Source organism: Mustela putorius, unplaced genomic scaffold, assembly GCF_011764305.1.
Source record: "Mustela putorius furo isolate JIRA1106 unplaced genomic scaffold, ASM1176430v1.1 tig00003846_pilon_pilon_pilon, whole genome shotgun sequence".
NCBI classification, from domain to species: Eukaryota; Metazoa; Chordata; class Mammalia; order Carnivora; family Mustelidae; genus Mustela; species Mustela putorius.
In genome coordinates this window covers 21,104,634-21,123,935 of record NW_025421999.1, presented here as the reverse complement: position 1 = coordinate 21,123,935, position 19,302 = coordinate 21,104,634, and the positions used below count along the sequence as shown (strand labels likewise).

The 19,302-nt window shown below is 43.2% G+C and overlaps 1 protein-coding gene across 8 annotated transcripts in view; it reads right to left on the bottom strand.

Annotated features, from left to right (window-relative positions):
- The window catches only part of NCOA2 (nuclear receptor coactivator 2), a 303,163-nt gene that overhangs the window by 46,338 nt on the left and 237,523 nt on the right, over positions 1-19,302 (bottom strand). For 7 of the 8 annotated variants that reach the window (XM_045063213.1, XM_045063214.1, XM_045063208.1 and 4 more), the window contains 5 exons: positions 15,565-15,668; positions 11,117-11,294; positions 8,194-8,382; positions 4,593-4,694; positions 4,160-4,303 (listed from right to left, as the gene is read on the bottom strand). In XM_045063213.1, coding sequence (XP_044919148.1) covers positions 4,160-4,303; positions 4,593-4,694; positions 8,194-8,382; positions 11,117-11,294; positions 15,565-15,668 — 717 coding nt within the window. Of the gene's footprint in view, positions 1-4,159; positions 4,304-4,592; positions 4,695-8,193; positions 8,383-11,116; positions 11,295-15,564; positions 15,669-19,302 lie in introns of those variants that run through there. The other variant, XM_045063215.1, reaches the window with a different exon arrangement.

Here is a 19,302-nt window from a genome sequence, read left to right as displayed (position 1 = left end):
TTTTTTTTTTTTTAAATACGGCTTGGACCCTTGAACTATGTTCTTTTTAAAATCTTAAGTACCGGGTGCCTGCGTGGCTCAGTGGATTAAGCCTCTGCCTTTGGCTCAGGTCACGATCTCAGGGTCCTGGGATCGAGTCCTACATTGGGCTCTCTGCTCAGCAGGGGGCCTGCTTCCCTTCCTCTCTTTCTGCCTGCCTCTCTGCCTACTTGTGATCTCTCTCTGTCAAATAAATTAATAAATAAATAAATCTTAAGTACCATGGTAAAAAAGAGTGCAAACCATTTATTGGCTTAAAACTAGCTTTGCAATGGTATGTTTAAAAATACCAGAATGTTTTAAAATACCAAAAAACAATACAATGCATAAACATAATATCTTTAAAGATTACAATTTGCCTTTAATTTCTTTTTAAACTAATAAAAATAGGGGTGCCTGGGTGGCTCAGTGGGTTAAAGCCTCTGCTTTTGGCTCAGGTCATGGTCCCAGTGTCCTGAGATCGAGCCCCGCATCGGGCTCTCTACTTAGCGGGGAGCCTGCTTCCTCCTCTGTGTCTGCCTGCCTCTCTGCCTACTTGGGATATCTGTCTGTCAAATAAATAAATAAAATCTAAAATAAATAAATAAATAAAACCTTAAAAAAATACTAATAAAAATATTACAGTAAAATTTATGACATTATATTCTCTGAATATTCATCTTCAAGTTATTACTTTTCATCATCTCATAATACTACCCCCATTCTGTTTCTCAGTGTGTAAGGAGTATTATTTCTTGGACAGGACTACAGGAAGTAAGAGATAAACAGTCAGAAAAGTCTCTTCAGAAGAGAAAAAGGCTAAATAGAAAACTGAAACAATAAAAGTACAATTAGTTTAATTTCTGAATAAAGAATCTGGTGTTTCCATTTTCAAGGCAAGAGAAGAAAATACAACAAATCAACTAGGTTAAAATAATGTCTCTTAAAATAAAATCTCAGATTTATCTTTTAAAACAACTAAATACTGCCTATTAAAAAAGAACTTAAAAAAAAAAATAGGGGGCGTCTGGGTGGCTCAGTGGGTTAAGCCGCTGCCTTCGGCTTAGGTCATGATCTCAGGGTCCTGGGATCGAGTCCTGCATCGGGCTCTCTGCTCAGCAGGGAGCCTGCTTCCCTCTCTCTCTCTCTCTCTCTCTTCCTGCCTCTCCGTCTACTTCTGATCTCTCTCTGTCAAATAAATAAATAAAATCTTTAAAAAAAAAAAAAAGAACATCTCGATTCAGAAAAAAAGTAGACACATAATCTGGTAATCTGTTTAAACAATTTTAAGAAAACTACCATGTTTTTATCACATAATCCTCTATACAAATTCTGTAAGTTGAAAAGCTAGCACCACGAATAGCCAGATCGAGCACATTCATGAACTTTACAAAATTGCCACAAGGGAGTGAGGGAGGGAGTCGCTGACACACAGTATGGATTTGGGTTTTTCTTGGTAAAAGTTCACTTTGAGCAATTTCCCTAATGAAACCCCCTCTGCAGTTTCAGTTACATTCAGTGCTTAGGTATTTCTGCCATCAAGTGTTGCATGAAATTACTCAGGAGTGGCGGACCTGGAAATGAATTACTGTGCGTATGTGTATTTTGCTTTTTGCAGTGAGTAGGTTCCTATAAGGCAGAATAAATACAATATTTATAATAGGATTCCTATTTTGAAAAACTTACATATTTGGATTTCATCTGTGATCCCTTAAGATTTTCTATTTCCATCTGGTCTACACCAAACATCTCTACTTAATTAGACATAGTTAAGCATGCACCTGAATTCATTTTGGAAGCTCTTCCATTTAAACACAAACTTGTAGATTTTTACTCAATGTGATTGATTACCTTCGAACTTACCTACTTCATACGTTTGGATGCAGGGTATTTCATATGTTTTGTAGTTTCCCTTCAGTGGGTCCCGCCTGTTTAAGCCTACCACAGTGCCTGGTACATTTCTGCAAACCCTTCCGTAAGGAATCGGAAGACCACAGAGTTGAGTGTAGGACACTGCTACTCAGGGCTCAAGGACACTGAATGTGTTTGCTCATGGTGATTTCTTACCCACATTTCTTATTCTTACTGTTTTTTATTTTATTATTTTTAAAAGAATTTTTATTTATTAATTTGAGTGAGACAGAGGGCACAAGTGGTGGGAAACGGAGGGAGAAGGAGAAGTGACTCCTTGCTGAGCTTGGGCCTTGATCTCACAAACCTTAGATCAGGACCTTGGAGTCAGATGCTTCATCAACTGAGATGCCTAGGTGCCCCCTGTTGTTACTATTTTTTGGGAAAGATTTATTTGAGGGAGTGAGAGAGCGAGCGTGCACGAGCAAGAAAGAGAGGGAGGGAGAATCTCAAGCAGGCTTCACGTCCAGCAGAGCACGGAGCTGAGCTTGGGGCTCAATCTCATCACTCTGGAGATCATGACCTGAGCCAAAAACAAGAGTCAGAGGCTTAACTAACTGAGCTGCCCAGGCACCCCCATTGTTACTATTTTTTAAATTTTAAACCAGATCTAGTGAAATGGTAGGTTAAATACTGATTTCTGCCAAATATAGAATCTTTACTTCATCATTCCTTCCAACTTAGAGAAAGATGCTGAAAGGCACAAATTGCTGGATTATGTACTTACTTTTAAGAAGGATAAATAAGATGAAAAGAGGAATAAGATGAGACAAAAATAAGGGGATGGGGAGAGAGGTCATCTACTATGATTTGTACTTTTCTGTAAGTGACCTTAAAGCACAGAGTGTAAGCATATGAACACTACTGGTAAAATGCTAAGGTCAAAGAGGCACATTAAATGGAAGAGGACAACCTAAAACTCTGTCTTCAATTGGGTGTTAGGACTTTTTTTTCTGCCAAAATGTAACAATCTGCCAAACCGAGTTACCAGGCACACTCTGCTGGGCCCCACTGGTCCCAGGCCTCATAGCCCCTCCCTGGTAATCCAGGCCTCCTACCCAGGTGCCCCCTGCCAGGACATGCAGTGTGCACGAGAGGACCGAAAGATCAGGAGAAGTGTCTCCTTCCCCCACTTAGTTCTGAATAAGTGCCAGGGAAAGGCAGTTTTTCTTCGTTCTCACAGATCGAACAAGAAACCAGAAGGCACTTGAGGAAATGTGATTGAGCACGAAGAGCTCCAGAAGCAGCAGAGCAGAGGGACTGCACAGGAGAGGGATGGCAAGTTAGGCTCCAGTGCTGACAAGCCAGTCATTTCACCTGCTTCTAGGTCCCCATCTCCAGCTTGAGTCCTAACACCTACCTCACAGTTGTGCTGAGGGTCCACAAGACAGTGTAAAGAAGGAAGGTAACTGCACAAAGACCACGTGCCCAGGAGGGCTGCTATTATTACTGGCGTAGGACTTCAAAATCCTGGGTTTAGTTCTAGCCATCTTGCTAATTAACTGTCAGTCTAGCTGACCTGTGACCTCAAGACAAGTGACTTCATTTTTTGGGCCTTCTAGAAACATCTTCAGGGGTCATCATCTGGAAGGAGAGCCCAGGGTCTCACTGTCCCCTCTACTAGGAATTCAGCTGCTCTTGCAAATTTCACTTCATTCTTATTTCCAGATTTTCTTTGATTCAGAGATTTCTTTTGATATTAACTGGCCCCTTATTAAATAGTCATATTTATATACAGAAGCCTTGGGATCAGAAAAAATGATCTCTTTCCTTCCCTTTCTTCTGTTTTTATGAAATGATCTCTGATTTATCTCATTCTTCTGTCTTATAGGTTCTATTAAATTTTCTTTTTTTTTTTTTAAGATTTTATTTATTTATTTGACACAGAGAGAGAGATCACAAGTAGGCAGCGAGGCAAACAGAGACAGGGGGAAGCAGGCTCCCACTGAGCAGAGAGCCTGATGTGGGGCTCGATCCCAGGACCCTGAGACCATGACCTGAGCAGAAGGCAGAGGCTTAACCCTCTGAGCCACCCAGGCGCCTCTTAAATTTTCCTTTAGATGGCGACATTTAGATGGCTAGACGATGCAACCACATCTAAACATACAAAGTCAACAGATCCAAGTTTCCTGAGGTGAACTTCAGGCTCACGGTTTCAGAGAAAGCTCCCGCAGGAAGCAGTCATGCAGCAATGTCAACTCCAAGAGGAGTGGCACGTGGGGACGCTTACCTTCATGATGATGCCTCTTAGCATAGGACACAGCCTCCCCTTCATGCTGCGCGTGGAACTTCTGAATGCACCTTCTCACCAGGTCCTCCCAGCCTGGTTTCATGGCTGCCCTCATGGTGCTTGTGTCCAGTGAAGTGATCTTGCCTATGAAACGACAGCAAGCATTACACCTACACACTCATCTACTGTGTCTGGAAGTGATTAGCATTTTACAAGAGAAAAATGTCCTTCTTTAGAATAGGCAGCACAAGTACATGGACCGAAAGGGCGGACAGTGAAAAGAAGTGTCCCTCCCTCTCCTTCCTGTGGCGCCTCGAGGCTTCTGCCCAGGCACCCATCACCATCCCCAGCTTCTTTGTTATCTCCTGAACAGAGCCCCTGCCTTACGAATAGGTCGATATTCTCAAATGATTGCTTTGGAGAGAAAATGTACCTTGGAGATCTTGGCGAGTAGTAAAACTTTCTGATGAGGGAAGAACTGGTCTCTCCTTCATAGGAACTCTTCTTGCCACACAAATCAAGCAGGACTGCAAATCTTCAATCACATACATTCATAGTTACCACATTAGGCCTTTCCAGCGCGTCACACAAACTCAAGTGTATTTATGAAAATGCGACCTTGCCAATCAGTGCGGGAGGGACGACAGAATACTGTGCACCCTGCACCCCCCCCCACCCCTGGCTTCGCCCTCTCCCTGCCTGAGTGGGAAGAGCTGGGGGACGGACAAGGGCGTGCTGTGCACGAAGAGCTAGGAGAGGTCGGGGGAGACCACTGAAGCCAGGGACACATGTGGCCGAAGTCCACCCACCACAGGGGCTCCAATGATCTGCAGCCACCTTCCCAGGGACAGCGGGGGAGCGTGGTGGACCTCGACAAGCAGCTCATTTCAACATCAATACACAGATGATGAAAACTCAAATCCCATACTCTGCTCTGTCAAGCATTTGTTTTTTGAGTTTTTGGTTCACTACGCTACCGGAACACTAGACGTCCCCTCTACCCAACGATGCGGCTGCCCCCAGAATGGCAATATGCGCTTTCAAACCAAGAACCTCCAAGGCTGGAGGTGACTTGGAGAACAAATCCTGGAAAGTGCAGCATGCGCCAGAGCGGCTGCGTTACTGGTCGAATCTCGGCCCTGGCTGGCTTCTCATAGAGCCATGCTGAGCCTTCATTCCTTACCCACTGACATTGTTTTATTCATCTGTGTTCACTTCTAGAGAACAGGGTAATGTTTTATTTATCTTTGTAACATGCAGGGCACACTGTGTAGCTCTTTCAATTTCAAAATGCTGGGAAAAAAGGTCAAAAAAGTCTTCATATCTTATGTCCTTGATTTATGATTGCTCGTCTTGAAATCTGGGGAAGGAGTTCTTTAAATATACCCAGGAAGGGTGCCTGGGTGGCTCAGTGGGTTAAAGCCTCTGCCTTCGGCTCAGGTCATGATCCCAGGGTCCTGAGATCGAGCCCTGCATTGGGCTCTCTGCTCAGCACGGAGCCTGTTTCCCCTCCTTCTCTCTCTGCCTGCCTGTCTGCCTGCTTGTGATCTCTGCCTGTCAAATAAATAAATAAAAATCTTAAAATATATATATATATACCCAGGAATAGTGGGTATCCCAAATATAAATGTAATCCTCGTTCTCAACATAATAAAAAGCTAAATATCTGAGCACACACTATGAGGCAGACATCTTTTTTAGCTGCTTTAGAGGCTCCCGGTTTGTTTCGTCCTTGTGCCAGCTCTATGAGGCAGGTACTGGAGTTCTCCCCATTTAACACAGGAGGAAACCACAGCACAGAGTTTCAGTAAGTTGCCTAACACCGTACAAAGCTGGTGAAGCCAGGATTCGAACCCAAGCACATTATGGCTCGGAAATCCTCCTCAGCCATACTGTGTTAACACTGAGAACCAGACTTTAAATGTACAAAAATGTTTAAATATACAGCACAAAACCACAAATTAGATCAGCTATATCTTTTTTTTCCACTTTGGAATGGCATCCTAGATGGGTGAATTGGCAGCACTTAGTATGTTGCATAAAAAGAAAAAAAGATCCCTCAACATTGCATACTTACGTAAAAACTTAATTTTGAAAAAATTATGTCATCTATGAGAGCTCCATTACTTTTCAATAAAATTTAAATTACAAATTACTTTCACATTCTTAAAAAAAAAAGAATGAACTACAGATCTTCCTCAACTTACAATGGGGTTACATCCTGATAAACCTATTTTTATTATTCTTTTTAAAGATTTACTTATTTGAGAGAGCGAGCGAGAGAGAGAGAAAGAGAGCGAGAGTGCAAAAGTAGGGACAGGGGCAGAGGGAGGAAGAGACAAGCAGACTCGCTGCTGAGTGTGGAGCCTGACGTGGGGCTTGAGCCCAAGACCCTGAGATCACGACCTGAGCTGAAACCAAGAGTCAGACGTTCACCTGGATGAGACACCCACGTGCCCCCCTTGACAAACCTATTTTTAGATGAAAATACTGTAAGGTGAAAATGCATTTACTACATCTAACCTACCAAACATCGTAACTTAGCCATGGCCATCTTAAATGTGCTCAGACACACTAGTCTACAGTTGGGCAACATCATCTCACACAAAGCCTGTGTTTTCATGAAGTGCTGACCACTCATGTAATTTACCAGATACTACACTGAAGGCGAATGACACAATGGGTGCATAACCCTCGGAAGTGTGGCTTCTGCTGTGGCTCGCTGTCGCTGCCCAGCATCCTGAGAGAGGACTGTAGGCATATCACTAGCCCAGGCAAAGAGTTGAATTATAAAATTTGAAGTATAGTTTCTACTGACTGTGTATGGCTTTTGCACAGTCCTAATGTCAAAGAACAGTTAAGTCAAACCATTGGAAGTTGGGGACGTTCTGGACTATTTAATGCTGATCATGGTTCAGGTGTATTCATTTAATCCTTACTCTGATACTAGCATTGTTGACCTCATTTGATGAGAGAAGAGAGCAAACTGATGCTCAAAGAGGTCAAAAGACTGGCCCAAAGCCAGAGTTGGGAAGCGGCTGAATGAGGAGCAGGCGTGTCTGATGATAAAGCCCGTTAGGTTTTCACCCCCGAATGCCCCTCTGCACCTTCTCTCTTTCAAAGCCTCAGAGGAGAGAGGGACACTCAGCGGCACAGTATGGCTTGCTTGGAGGGCATCCGGGTGGATGCTATAGCCATGTCCTTTAAGAGGAAGAGACTAAGAACTTGAGAGCTTGAAATCCTCTCCCTCAGTCACTCCCATCTCTATCCTCTCTTATGGATCATTCTAGTACACTGCATTCTGGACCCTGCATCCATGGATCAATTGTATGGAATCCATGAACCCCCAGAAAGTATATGAAAAATACTGTTTGTACTTGCGCATTTTTCTAGGTCTGAGGCTCGCTGCTTGCAGTAGACAATCCAGAGGAGCCTCGGATCCCCGGGAAGCTTAACTATTACCAGAGCTTCTCTAGTAGGGCTGCCACTAGTGGCTAGGTAAATGTAAACTTAATAAAATACAAAATTCAGTCCCCCAGTGGCATTATTGAAATTGCAAATGCTCAGTAGGCATGTGTAGCTAGTGGGGCCTGCACTGGGCACAGAAGATACACAATACTGCCATGACTGCAGAACATTCTACTGAATAGTACTGTTCTAAAGACTTAAAAAATCGAACTTAAGGGATACTTGGGTGGCTCAGTCAGTTGGGCGTCTGGCTTCAGCTCAGGTCATGACCCCATGGTCCTGGGATCAACTCCCATGTCAGGCTCCCAGCTCAGCGGGGAGTCTGCTTTTTACTTCTGCCTGTCCCTGCCCCCTTGCCTGTGCTTGCGTGCACTCTCTCTGACAAATACATAAAAATCTTTTAAAAAGATGAATTTATCACAAGAATTAAGTAGGTTAAAGAGAATGGAGAAACCATTTCTAAATTCTTCTTTGTGTGGCCACTCATTTTAGATAATTAAGTATGAAAAAAGCAGCACAGGGATAAACACACAGACATGTAAGACAGCCTGCAGATTTTGTCCTACCTTCTCCTTCTTCTTTGATGGACTTTGGTTGAGAGACAGCAAAGCACTGCATAGTTTCATATTTCTGGTGTGCTTCCTGGTTATCATGACCTTCCTCTTCCGAATCAGGTAGAGGTTTTACCAGCATCCGACAATTGAAGGTATGGCTATTCCGCCTAGGAAGTTCGCCAGACCAGGATCCCCCATTCACTGAGGGAGGTAAAAGCAATCCAACAATTACAAACCAACACCAGGCTTGCTGCTGCCAAATTATCGAAATGATGCTGATGTTAAACAAGCTGGGAAAAATGCTTGGGATTTCCAAAATAACTTTTAACCCTCTTACTCTTCACCCTGACTCCTTCCTTCAAGGTCAGGCCTTGGATGACTATTATTAGGACACTGCTCTTCATTTTTGGATTTTCCTTACTCTGTTGTCTTGGAAATCTGGTTCAACCTACTTGTACTTTAGATATTTTACGCCCTTTAGATATGTTATCCCTGCTCAAAAATCTGGAACTGGCACCAAGTGCCACACGCATCAAGCTCTTTAAGAGGATGCAGACTTGATAAGTCAGGGATAGTCAGGGATAAGCTTCTCTAGTAGGGCTGCCACTAGTGGCTAGGTAAATGTAAACTTAATAAAATACAAAATTCAGTCCCCCAGTGGCATTATTGAAATTGCAAATGCTCAGTAGGCATGTGTAGCTAGTGGGGCCTGCACTGGGCACAGAAGATACACTATCTTGTTTAAGATAGTCAGGGATAAGAAGGCCACTGGAACTGATGGACTAAATCTCACTAAGCAGCGCCATCTTACCCGTCTAACCAGATCCCCCATGCTGGCCAGCACAGACCTCCCCCACCAGCCTCCACACCTGGTCACACAGGGACACCGGTGCTCCTGCCACCTTATCTGCCACTATTTCTCCCAGCCCAGCGTACTCGGCTCTGAGGCCGAGATCTCATTATCTCCGTCTCTCCCAGACCTTTCTTCCGTAGAATTTTACAGAAATTTTGGTATGTATTGTGTAAGTCAGCTGTTGCTGAATGACTCTATTTTGTTTCATGCACATTTCCTCAAGTCGACTGAAAACTCCCTGCAGAGGCCCTGCTAATATCATTTATTTTTTACCAAGGGAAAGGCTACGTCACATGTCTTCTACTTTAGTGTGAATCCTTAGAAACGTATTAATTCAAGAGAGAACGACACAGAGGAAAGACACTTTTTTGGGGAAATGGGTTAAAGCAATCAAGAGAAATAAAATTAGAGCTGGAATCAGAACCAATCCTAATACTCAGTTTGGTATCCTTTTCTTTACTGTTCTTTATGTTTTATCTAAAAAATATTACAATCAGTAGGGCAGTGAAAGAGCGGATCGAAAAATAAGGGCCAGTGGTTAAGATAAGCAAACACACTCTCAAAGCTCACTCGTGAGAAAATACTTAAAAGGATATCTAGGTGCTCTGGTGAATGCGATGCTAAGCCCATAGCCACTGGGCTGCAAAGGAATAAAAAAGAAAACACACCCTGGAAAGAACAAAGGAAATATCAAGTTAACTCCAAGAAACTGTTTTGGAATCACAGGAGGAACCATAGCTAGCTTTATACGTTGTGCAGACATTTGGGAAGTTTCTTCCGCCATCGGTATTCTTAAAAGCTTATTTACATAATGGATACTACAAAGAGAAAAATCAAAGAAGAAAGAAAAAAAGAGTTCTTATTAACTCAGGTTAATAAGTAATTTTTAAAATATAAAAGAAGTACAGTATAAAGTCAGGAAAAGAGCTCTTTAGACAAGTGAATTAATAATAGTGAATTAATAAGTACAGGTCCTTTGAGGAAGTCATCAAATTACTGAAGAGATCTGAAATATTAGTTACCTGAAGAAATCCCATTTTCTTGTTCATTTACTACAGAATATAATAAAAGAATCTCACATGAATATTCATATGTTTTGTCTTACTGTTGCAGTCACTTTGAACAAAGGGTTATCCTGCCAAGGAAACGCTAGCCCTCATGGAATTCAAAAAGGGCCTTCTCCTATTTACTGCGGTAACAATAAGACCGGCTAATAGAAACCGTTTGAAAAAAAAAAGAACAGAAATACTTGCTAACTCAGGACTTGACCTTATTCTGTACTAAAATATGCACTTCCTTTTATCTGTGAAGATGTTCTTAGCATCATCAGTCGAAGTGAGAATATTAAAAAAAGAACCACTTAGTAAGTGGGAACGGCAATACTCTGGAGCAGCAAGGAAGGTGGGCCCACGCTGCGAACCACCCACTTGAAACCGTGGCCCTCGAGACTCCTAGACACCCTTGGAGAGCATCTTTAGAGAGACAGGAATTCGGCGCTATGGACCAGGGAGAGTGGGTAAGGAGGCAGAGCCACCAAAGCATCTGGAATATGGAAGAGCCCACTCAGGGCTATCGGCCCGACAGCATCTGACCCTCCATGTGCCACTTATTCCTTAATGTCATGGCCTCAGGATACTGGAGGCACCCACACACAGACTCTCTTCATTAGCAGCACTCAAAATTTTGTTTTTCTCAAGTCCAATCTCAAACTTCTCATGACCTTCTACTTCTTAGAACCAAGGAGCACAAGCCCAATCAGAGGCGGCTGGCCCTGCCCAGAGTGGGGGGGCAGTGTGGCACCCCCTCAAAAAACAATGAAACAAACCCCATGAAAACCGTTGCCACAGGAGTCCCTTCCATCTGAACTATTTTCATATACTTTAAATAGAGGATCAAAACAATCTTTCCTTCAAGATCACTATCTGCAGATGTCCTCTTCTCCATGACTTTGAAGCTTAAATAGTTAATATAAGCCTCTCTGAAGAACTACCCAGTTACCCTTATCCCCAACTGACATACCACCCAGCTCTATGTGACCCCCTCCAACCATGGGAGAGGAGGGAGCAGCAGATAAGCATTTACCTATAGACTTTGGCAGCAGGTTTTTGACAAATTCAGTGTGGTCCCCAACATGCAGGATGCTATATACACTTTTGTTCATCAGCTCTTCTTGGTTATACCTTAGGTATTGTGTCACGTTCTCTGAAACAAATACAACGTTGCCTTCCAGGTTCACTACAAAGAAGAACCCATCAAGGGCCTAAGGGAAAAGGCACAAACCATGTTAGAAAGGACACAAGAGAAAAATCATATCCAGCTGTTAAGAAGGGATGATCCCCTTAAGGGAAAGGGTGGAATTCACACATGGACAAAAAAGGGATTTCTCTCTCTCTCGCCTCTCTCCTAGTTTTGGGGAACAATGAATACATTTTCGTGTGGTGAAATTGTTCTGTCTTAGTAAGTGGGAGAGAGCCTAGATCAGGGATTCTTCTCGCAAACTAAATGACAAATATTAACTCTGTTATGTTATCAGGAGATAACTACTGCCATGTAAGTGCAGGCATTTATCTGTATTTTCCAAATTATACTGATGGACTCCACCTGGCCAAGGACAACGCTTACGTTACCAACCCAGTACAAAGCGATTATGTTCTACCCATTTCTCATGTGACACAATGGGAGGAAAGGGTCATCAATAATTTTCCTTCAGTTTAAGGATTAAGAAACCCCAAACTTTGCTATCTTTAAAGCTGCCAGGGTTTAAATGAAAAGAACTGCAGGTGTCCTCAAACATCAATCCTTTATTGTTTAGGGGAAGGGTTTGGGAAGTAAGTAAGTATCTCTCCGATAATGGCAACGGGGACCACACGCTGAGACCTCAGCCGTAGAGTCTGAAGACTGGAAGGGGACTTGAGGTTTTGGTTTTTGACAGTGACAACTGGAAACTTAAGGAACTGTGCCCTTCTCTATGACTTGTTCCCTAGTCATGGAGATGAAGGTCCCTAACCACCTAGATAACATTAACATTTTCCTGCCGTGTGGCTTGGCCCCACTCCTCCTTGCTGTCATTCCAATCTAGATTAGGGCAGGACAGAAAGACTCTAGGATCATTTCAGGAAATAAAGATAATGAGAGTAACTACCGAGCATGTTTACTGTGCCCAAACACATCGGGTCATCTGAATATTTACAACTCTGGAAGGAATGTGCTACCCTCTTCAATTAGCAGAGGAGGAAGAAACTGAGGCTCTAAGAGGGGCAGTGGTTTATATAAGCTTTTCTGACTCAGTCAGTGGCAGAGCTGGAATCTGAATCCAGGTGGACTCAAAAGCTCTGGCTTGCGATTACTCTGCAGAAGAGTTCTACTTCAGTGTTTGCCCCAAATCTTTTCCTATCATGTTCACCTTGGTGATATGGAAGTTGAGAGTTTAGTGAGTTTCTCTTTGTGACTCCTCCTTTTCCTTTTGGGTCTGTGCTTGTCAGAGCCCTGTTTTACAGATTAGGTGAGCGATCAAGACTACAGAAGCCTGGGGCACCTGGGTGGCTCCGTGGGTTAAGCCTCTGCCTTTGGCTCAGGTCATGATCTCAGGGCCCTGGGATGGAGCCCCACATCGGGCTCTCTGCTCAGCAGGGAGCCTTCTTCCCCCTCTCTCTCTGCCTGCTGCTCTGCCTACTTGTGATCTCACTCTCTCTGTCAAATAAATAAATAAAATCTTTAAAAAAAAAAAAGACTACAGAAGGCTTGATACTGATCAGGCACACCTTGACATAGGGCCTCCTGGTCTACTCAGCTTGTGTCACACAGCTTCCCTGTGCTATGTATTTACTATTGTTTTTAACATGAATGTTACGTGTACATATTGACATGACAATGTGTATGGCTGGGGCACGAAGTATTTACTTTTATCCTAGTTTGCTTTTTCCTTAAGTTATTACTTAACAGGCTCCTATTTTGTGAGCTTTCTTTGAATATATTCCATCTTTAATTCTATTTTCATCACAAAACTAAGTGCTCTCTCAAATTAGAAATGACCATAAGGCACCAGTGAATAGCTCTTTAAAAAAAAAAAAAAAAAAGTAACACCATTCAATTTTAAGTCTTTCTGAAATATTCTGTCAGGTTTTACCAATGGTGTGAACAATGTGCAGGGCAAAGCAAGACTGTATGTAAATGGCCTTCCACAACAGGTTGGCAGCAACCCTTGAAAGCCTCGTGTGAGTAAGCGCATGCGGGTGTATGTCTGTGAAGGGGGAAAGGAAGGAAGTCAGTTGATGAGTTATGTGCCACGTGTCTTTCTAAACTAACTGCTTCGGATATACATTCGCAGGGATTTTCGTAATTATATTACCTATAGTTCCCTTTTGAAAATGCAGAGAGCTCCCCACTGCTTTGCACCATGACAAAAAGACTGATTTATAGCATAGTATGACTGAAAGATGAAAGTGTTTCATCTTATAAGACTGTGTTTTTTAAAGTACACTGTGATATGCTCTGATGAAAAAAACTGACATTTGGTTTTGTTGCCTAGCAACCACTATGCTATGATGTAAGCATGAGTGTGCATCTATGCCTAGGAACAGCTCAGCGAGAACAAGTTTTCCCTGTTTAAATTATTCCATGTAAACAGGGATAAAGACTTCAAACCTTAAGTCACTAGATTTGAGCATTAATCCTCTAACCTATTCAGCACCGAAGTCCTGCCACAGAAGTCCTTGCCACTGAATTCTCAGAAGACTATTTTTTTAAAAATTTATTTATTTGACAGACAGAGATCACAAGTAGGCAGAGAGGCAGGCAGAGAGAGAGGGGAAAGCAGGCTCCCTGCTGAGCAGAGAGCCCAATGCGGGGCTCGATCCCAGGACCTTGGGATCATGATCTGAGCTGAAGGCAGAGGCTTTAACCCAGTTGAGCCACCCAGGCGCCTCAGAAGACTATTTTTAAACAGTAAATATGCTGGTCTGATTTTGTGAGAGAAAGCCCACTGATACCCAGCAGTCTGATTTCTATAATCAATAAACTTGCTCTCAGAGGGCCTGAATCATAGTCTTGTGGTTACTCCAAACATGCCTTTTTAGAAGTCTCAATAATCTTTTCAGGAGTTTCCACCCTACTGTAATCTTTCCCCATATAGGGAACCAATGCAGACATCTGGGAATTTCCTAATAAGTTAATAATTTAGATTACCATAATTTCCAAATCAGTTTTGTTTATAATTAAAAATTTTTTCACAGAAACCTCTCTATTTTTATTTAATTCTAAATAGTCCACCTGGTTAGAGTTCTCTGATCTGCTTCTTAGAACCAAGCAGGAAGTAGCACTCTGGCTTTCCTTGTTGACTCTGGAAAATCAGGTTAAGTGTGTTTTTGCTTTTTCCCTGAAAACTGTACTTGGATACTGTCAAGCTAGTGACTCAAGAGGAATAAGCAAGGGACAACACAGGGTCATTTAAAGTCCTTTGGCTAGCAGGGCCAGGGTCAATAATCTTGTCATTTCTAAATACAAAGACTCGGTCAGACAATTTTTTATTTTTATTTTTTCTGTGTCCCCCCACCCCACCTTCCAAGAGTAGGATAAATTTTCACAGAATGATATTCTCTAAAAATAAAGATCATCACATGTACCAACTGAAAGAAAGGGGGCAATTATTGGTAATTTTTGCTTTAAAAATCCTACTTTCTCCTATACGGGCAGCTATTGCCACAAGGTAAGTGATTCTACGTGACGATGCCGCCCAGCTTGCGGCCATGCGGTAATTTTCAATCTCATCATATCATCGGCAGAGTAAATTATCCTGAGATCTGACATAATTTATGTCTCAGGGCTCCTCTGCTTCTTGTTATATATTCACCGACATTTTTTCCCCTCATCTTCCCGTAGCCTACATCTTGAATTTTAATTTCGGAATAGGTACAGCAAAGCACTTGGTGTTTAATACTGTACTAGCTAATAAAAGAGGAAAACGAGACTTCACAAATCCTAGACAGGAGTCTGGTCATAAAACTTCTGAAAGTTAATAAAGAACAGGGAGTTAAGACCAACCACTACACTTGTGATGCTTACCTGAACAGCTCTGCCTATTACTGCCGTTTTCATCTTTACGAGATAAACTAGTTTGAAGCAGCATAAATAAAAAACTTAAGCCTCCATCTGGTCCTCGAATTTTAACTGCCTGTATGGACATCCATACATGGCATATGTAAAATCTAAGAATTGGGGGAATATTTCAAATGAAAATTCTATTGCTGAATTTAATAGGACTTGTGAGCATGATTTTCCAAAACAAATGCTTCCTTTGTCCATTTATAATCTAGCTCAGGCAATGCTCTGTTATTACTGGGAAATGTATATAGGCTGAAATCTGGAGTCAGGTACGTATGTACCAGTAAGCTCCAGAAGTCAGCAGTACTTCAAGCTTTACGAGTGAAAACTAAGTGCAGATTGTCCTGAAATTATATCCACCTGAGAAGGGAACATAATAACGTGATGACCAACGGCAGGGTAGGGGCAGAGCCTGAACGAGGGTACGCTACCTCAAGCATCATAGGCCCCAGCGCATCCTTGTCGATGACTCCCTGCCCGGTTGAGGACACGTCTGATTTCTGCACTTCATCTACGTTGGCGGCTGCTGCTTTTTCTGCAATAAACAGAAGTGTGAATTAAATGGCTGTGCTTCTTCAGGGACAGAATGACACAGAAACATCGTCACTGTAATGATCTGTAAGATCTCCAGTGGAATCAGCCGGGGCGCTGGAAGAGTTCAAGTCCGTCTACACCGCTGCCGAATGGGAGATGCTGCTGGAAGCAGGAACACAACACCACCTTTTCACCTCCAGAATGTGGGGCTCAGAGACCCTCCCAGGCAGTTGGTAAAATGAGTTTAGTGGTTTCGTGCTAGTCCCCGACAAGCATTTTTTCCCTCAACTACAAAACTGTTACACGCTACGGCACAATTAGTCCCTGCTCCAGGGACTTCGCAAACTAGGATAACGAGAGGTCTGTTGTTCAGGACTCAGGAGCATAACCAGAGGTGCATTTGCAGGTATTTCAAGAAGGAAGGAAGGGGAAGTCACTCCTGCTACAGCTGCCCCCACCTGACGTGCTCTCACGTCTGGATGCCTGTACTGCTCCACCTCCTGCCGCGCTCACACAGGAGTATCCTGAAAGAGGGGTCCCAATCCCGTGGAAGGTGCTCACCGATTAATGGAAGAGAGAAGAGGCACCCTTTCAGGCACTGGGAGGGGTTCAGTGGCTGCCCTGAATGGGCTCCAGCGTTACAACGTGAGAGGCAGCATTTGGGCCTGGGGGAGGGCCTGGGACAGTGCCCCATCATGGATAATTCTCAGAGAACAAACAGGTGCACAGTTATCCACATATATGCAAACTCATTATTTTAAGAACATCAAAAAAGTTTAAAGCTTCACAGATACATAGCATCAACTTGCGAGAAAACAACACAAAAACAATGTGTCAATTATTTGTACCTGAATAAATTATATCCTTGTTTACACTGCATGTCAGCATTGTAATTAAATGCAAATAAAGAGAGTTGTAAATCAATTTAGTACTCAGGATCAACCTGCTTTCATGACCTTGGTAAATTTGGCTGTCCCTCCTCCTCCTCCTTTTTTTTTTTTGGTAAAAAAGATTTTACAGAGTATTCTAAAAGATTTTATTTATTTATTTGATAGAGAGATCACAAATAGGCAGAGAGACAGACAGAGAGAGAGATGAGGAGAAGCAGGCTCCCTGCCGAGCAGAGAGCCCTATGCGGGACTCGATCCCAGGCCCCTGGGATCATGACCTGAGCCGAAGGTAGAGGCTCAACCCACTGAGCCACCCAGGCACCCCTACAGAGTATTCTGAAGATCTGGAAAACTTCACTTATCCCCGAGAACCTAGAACATAATTAGGAATTATGCAGGTCCTCCAAATCTTGCCACTGCCACATGTACACTCAGTGAGAAAGGGAAGATGACCAGTGTGAGCTCAAGGTTAAGTTCAGCCATTTAGAAGGACGAGCCAGAGGAAGTCATTCCAACTTTTTAAGGCCGTAGAGGACCTGCCTTCTGTACACGATGTGCTGTGACAGGAGAAAACTGGGTGACAGGTAAAATACGTCCTAAAAACTATAAAGTAGTTTACAAACCCAACTTACTACTAGCCTATCTGTGTGTGTTAGTTCTTCCTTAGGTAGTAGAGTTCCAAATGTAGTAACTTCTTCGCAGAGCTTATCACAAGGAGACTGTATCTGCTTTTCCAATTACTATATTCTTGGTTCACCTCCTTAGATCTGAGTAATTGTGGCATCCCATTAAGAGACACAGGACTTGAGGCGCCTGGGTGGCTCAGTTGCTCGGGCCTCTGACTCTTGATGTCAGCTCAGGCTGTGATCTCAGGGTTGTGAGATGGAGCCCCACACTGGGATACTTGCTCAGCGCAAAGTCTGCTTGAGATTTTCTCTCTCTCTCTCCCTCTCCCCGCCCCTAAAACAAATAAATAAATCTTTAACAGAGAGAGAGAGAGAGAGAGATGACTTTTCTGGTAGCCTTTACAACTCAGTAAGTACGTGAGGATCTGTCAGTCTTCATTTAGTTCTCTTCTTGCTGCCTTCCCTAGCTCCTGATGGCTGGGTACCTTACCTCCTGGCTCTTTCTGCAGGCTTGGTCTCAGCCCAATTCCTCAGCATCATTGTGGCAGGAAACACCTCAGGCTTTCCAGACAATTACTGCATATGACCTCCCTCCCCCAAGGCCATCCCCATTTTCCTAGAATCTTTTTCATTGCCAAATATTCTTCATGTACATGCAAACTGGAGCATATACCTTTCTTTTTTCCTACCCTATGCTGGTTCACTCTGTAAGGCTACAGATTTCTCTTCGGTTTCCACTCCCTTTCCTACCCACCAGTCCAGGGACAGAACCAACCTGATCAACTGCAAGTTCATCTAATTTAGCAGCTGGGTACTGTGGAGGTCCCAGCAGGCTTCGGGCCTAAGGATCCTGAGTTTCATTAATATTAAATCTTAAAACTCATAAAATGGATATTATATATTTATGTGGTCTTCCTGTATCCTAATTCATTTTTGTCTTTAGTGTTGCGGCACTGTGAGCGCGATGTGCCGAGAGCCCACAAAAAGAGGCAATCGCAGCCTTTGCTCCGCTTCCTCGCTGTTGGCAGGAGTGCTGTGCTCCCATCAGGAGCCTCCGGTGGCAGCAGCCAGGATTCTTAGACCAGAATGGTGTACATGAGAAGACAGCCTCCCCAGAGAGCAGCTATCAGAGTCTGAGGAATAGAAAGGCTTTCTTTGCATGACATTCTGGTACCTCTTCCTAGGAAGGTATGCAGTCCTCCCCACTACCTGGAATAAGCACAGTCTAGGAAATAGTTCTCAATCCCCCTCGGAAGGTAAGTTTCAGGAAGGGGGCAATGTGTCTGCAGCCGCAACAGGCACCATCCCTGTTTCAGAGCAGGTTTTCACTAAGGATTTGGAGGCTAACAGACCAGATGCATGTCGGGCATGTATTCCCAGATATGGAAGAGGCCACTGGAGGTGGGAGGGGGTGGAAAAAGGAATACAGTTCCCCCCTTTAGGCAAAACAGCCTCCTAAGGGTGCAGGGGGAGGAATGGGACAGATAGGCAGGGTCAGAAATACAGGGAAAGGGTTTCCTGAGGAAATAAAACAGATCGTCTTGCCCTGCCTTACTCAGTAAGTTTCAGGGCATCGGGTGTTCTCTCAGGTCTCCAGTTCTCTCATCCTTCCACTGTTGAAGCTGGCAGTTTTGTTCTTTTTCAAGAATGGACTGGTGAATTCAGATTTATGTTGGGGGAAAGTGAGACGTGAAGCACAAGCTACTTACTGATCACAGGGCAATTCCGCCTCAACTGCTGACTGCTAGGAAACAGCAGGCTACTTGACATATGAGACTCTGCATTCACAACAGTAAGAAATTCTTGTTTCCTGTGGGGTCTATGATAATGCAATTTTTTGAGCAAAATAAATTAAAAAAAGAAAAACAAAAAAACCAGTATCTGTGATAATCTGTTTCCAAGCCTTTTAAAGACAGTAGATATACCTTGTGAGATGTTTACACATTTTGAGGATCTGCTTGTCATTCTTAAGACCCATTTTTCCTCAATTCATCCTTGAATATTTTGTGGAATTTAAAAAACAATGTAAGAAAACCCAATCATGCAGGTTTTCCTAAACACTGAGAAACTTCCCTGCTGGGGTGTCCTAACTATTCTAGCAACTTGCTCAGACACTGAA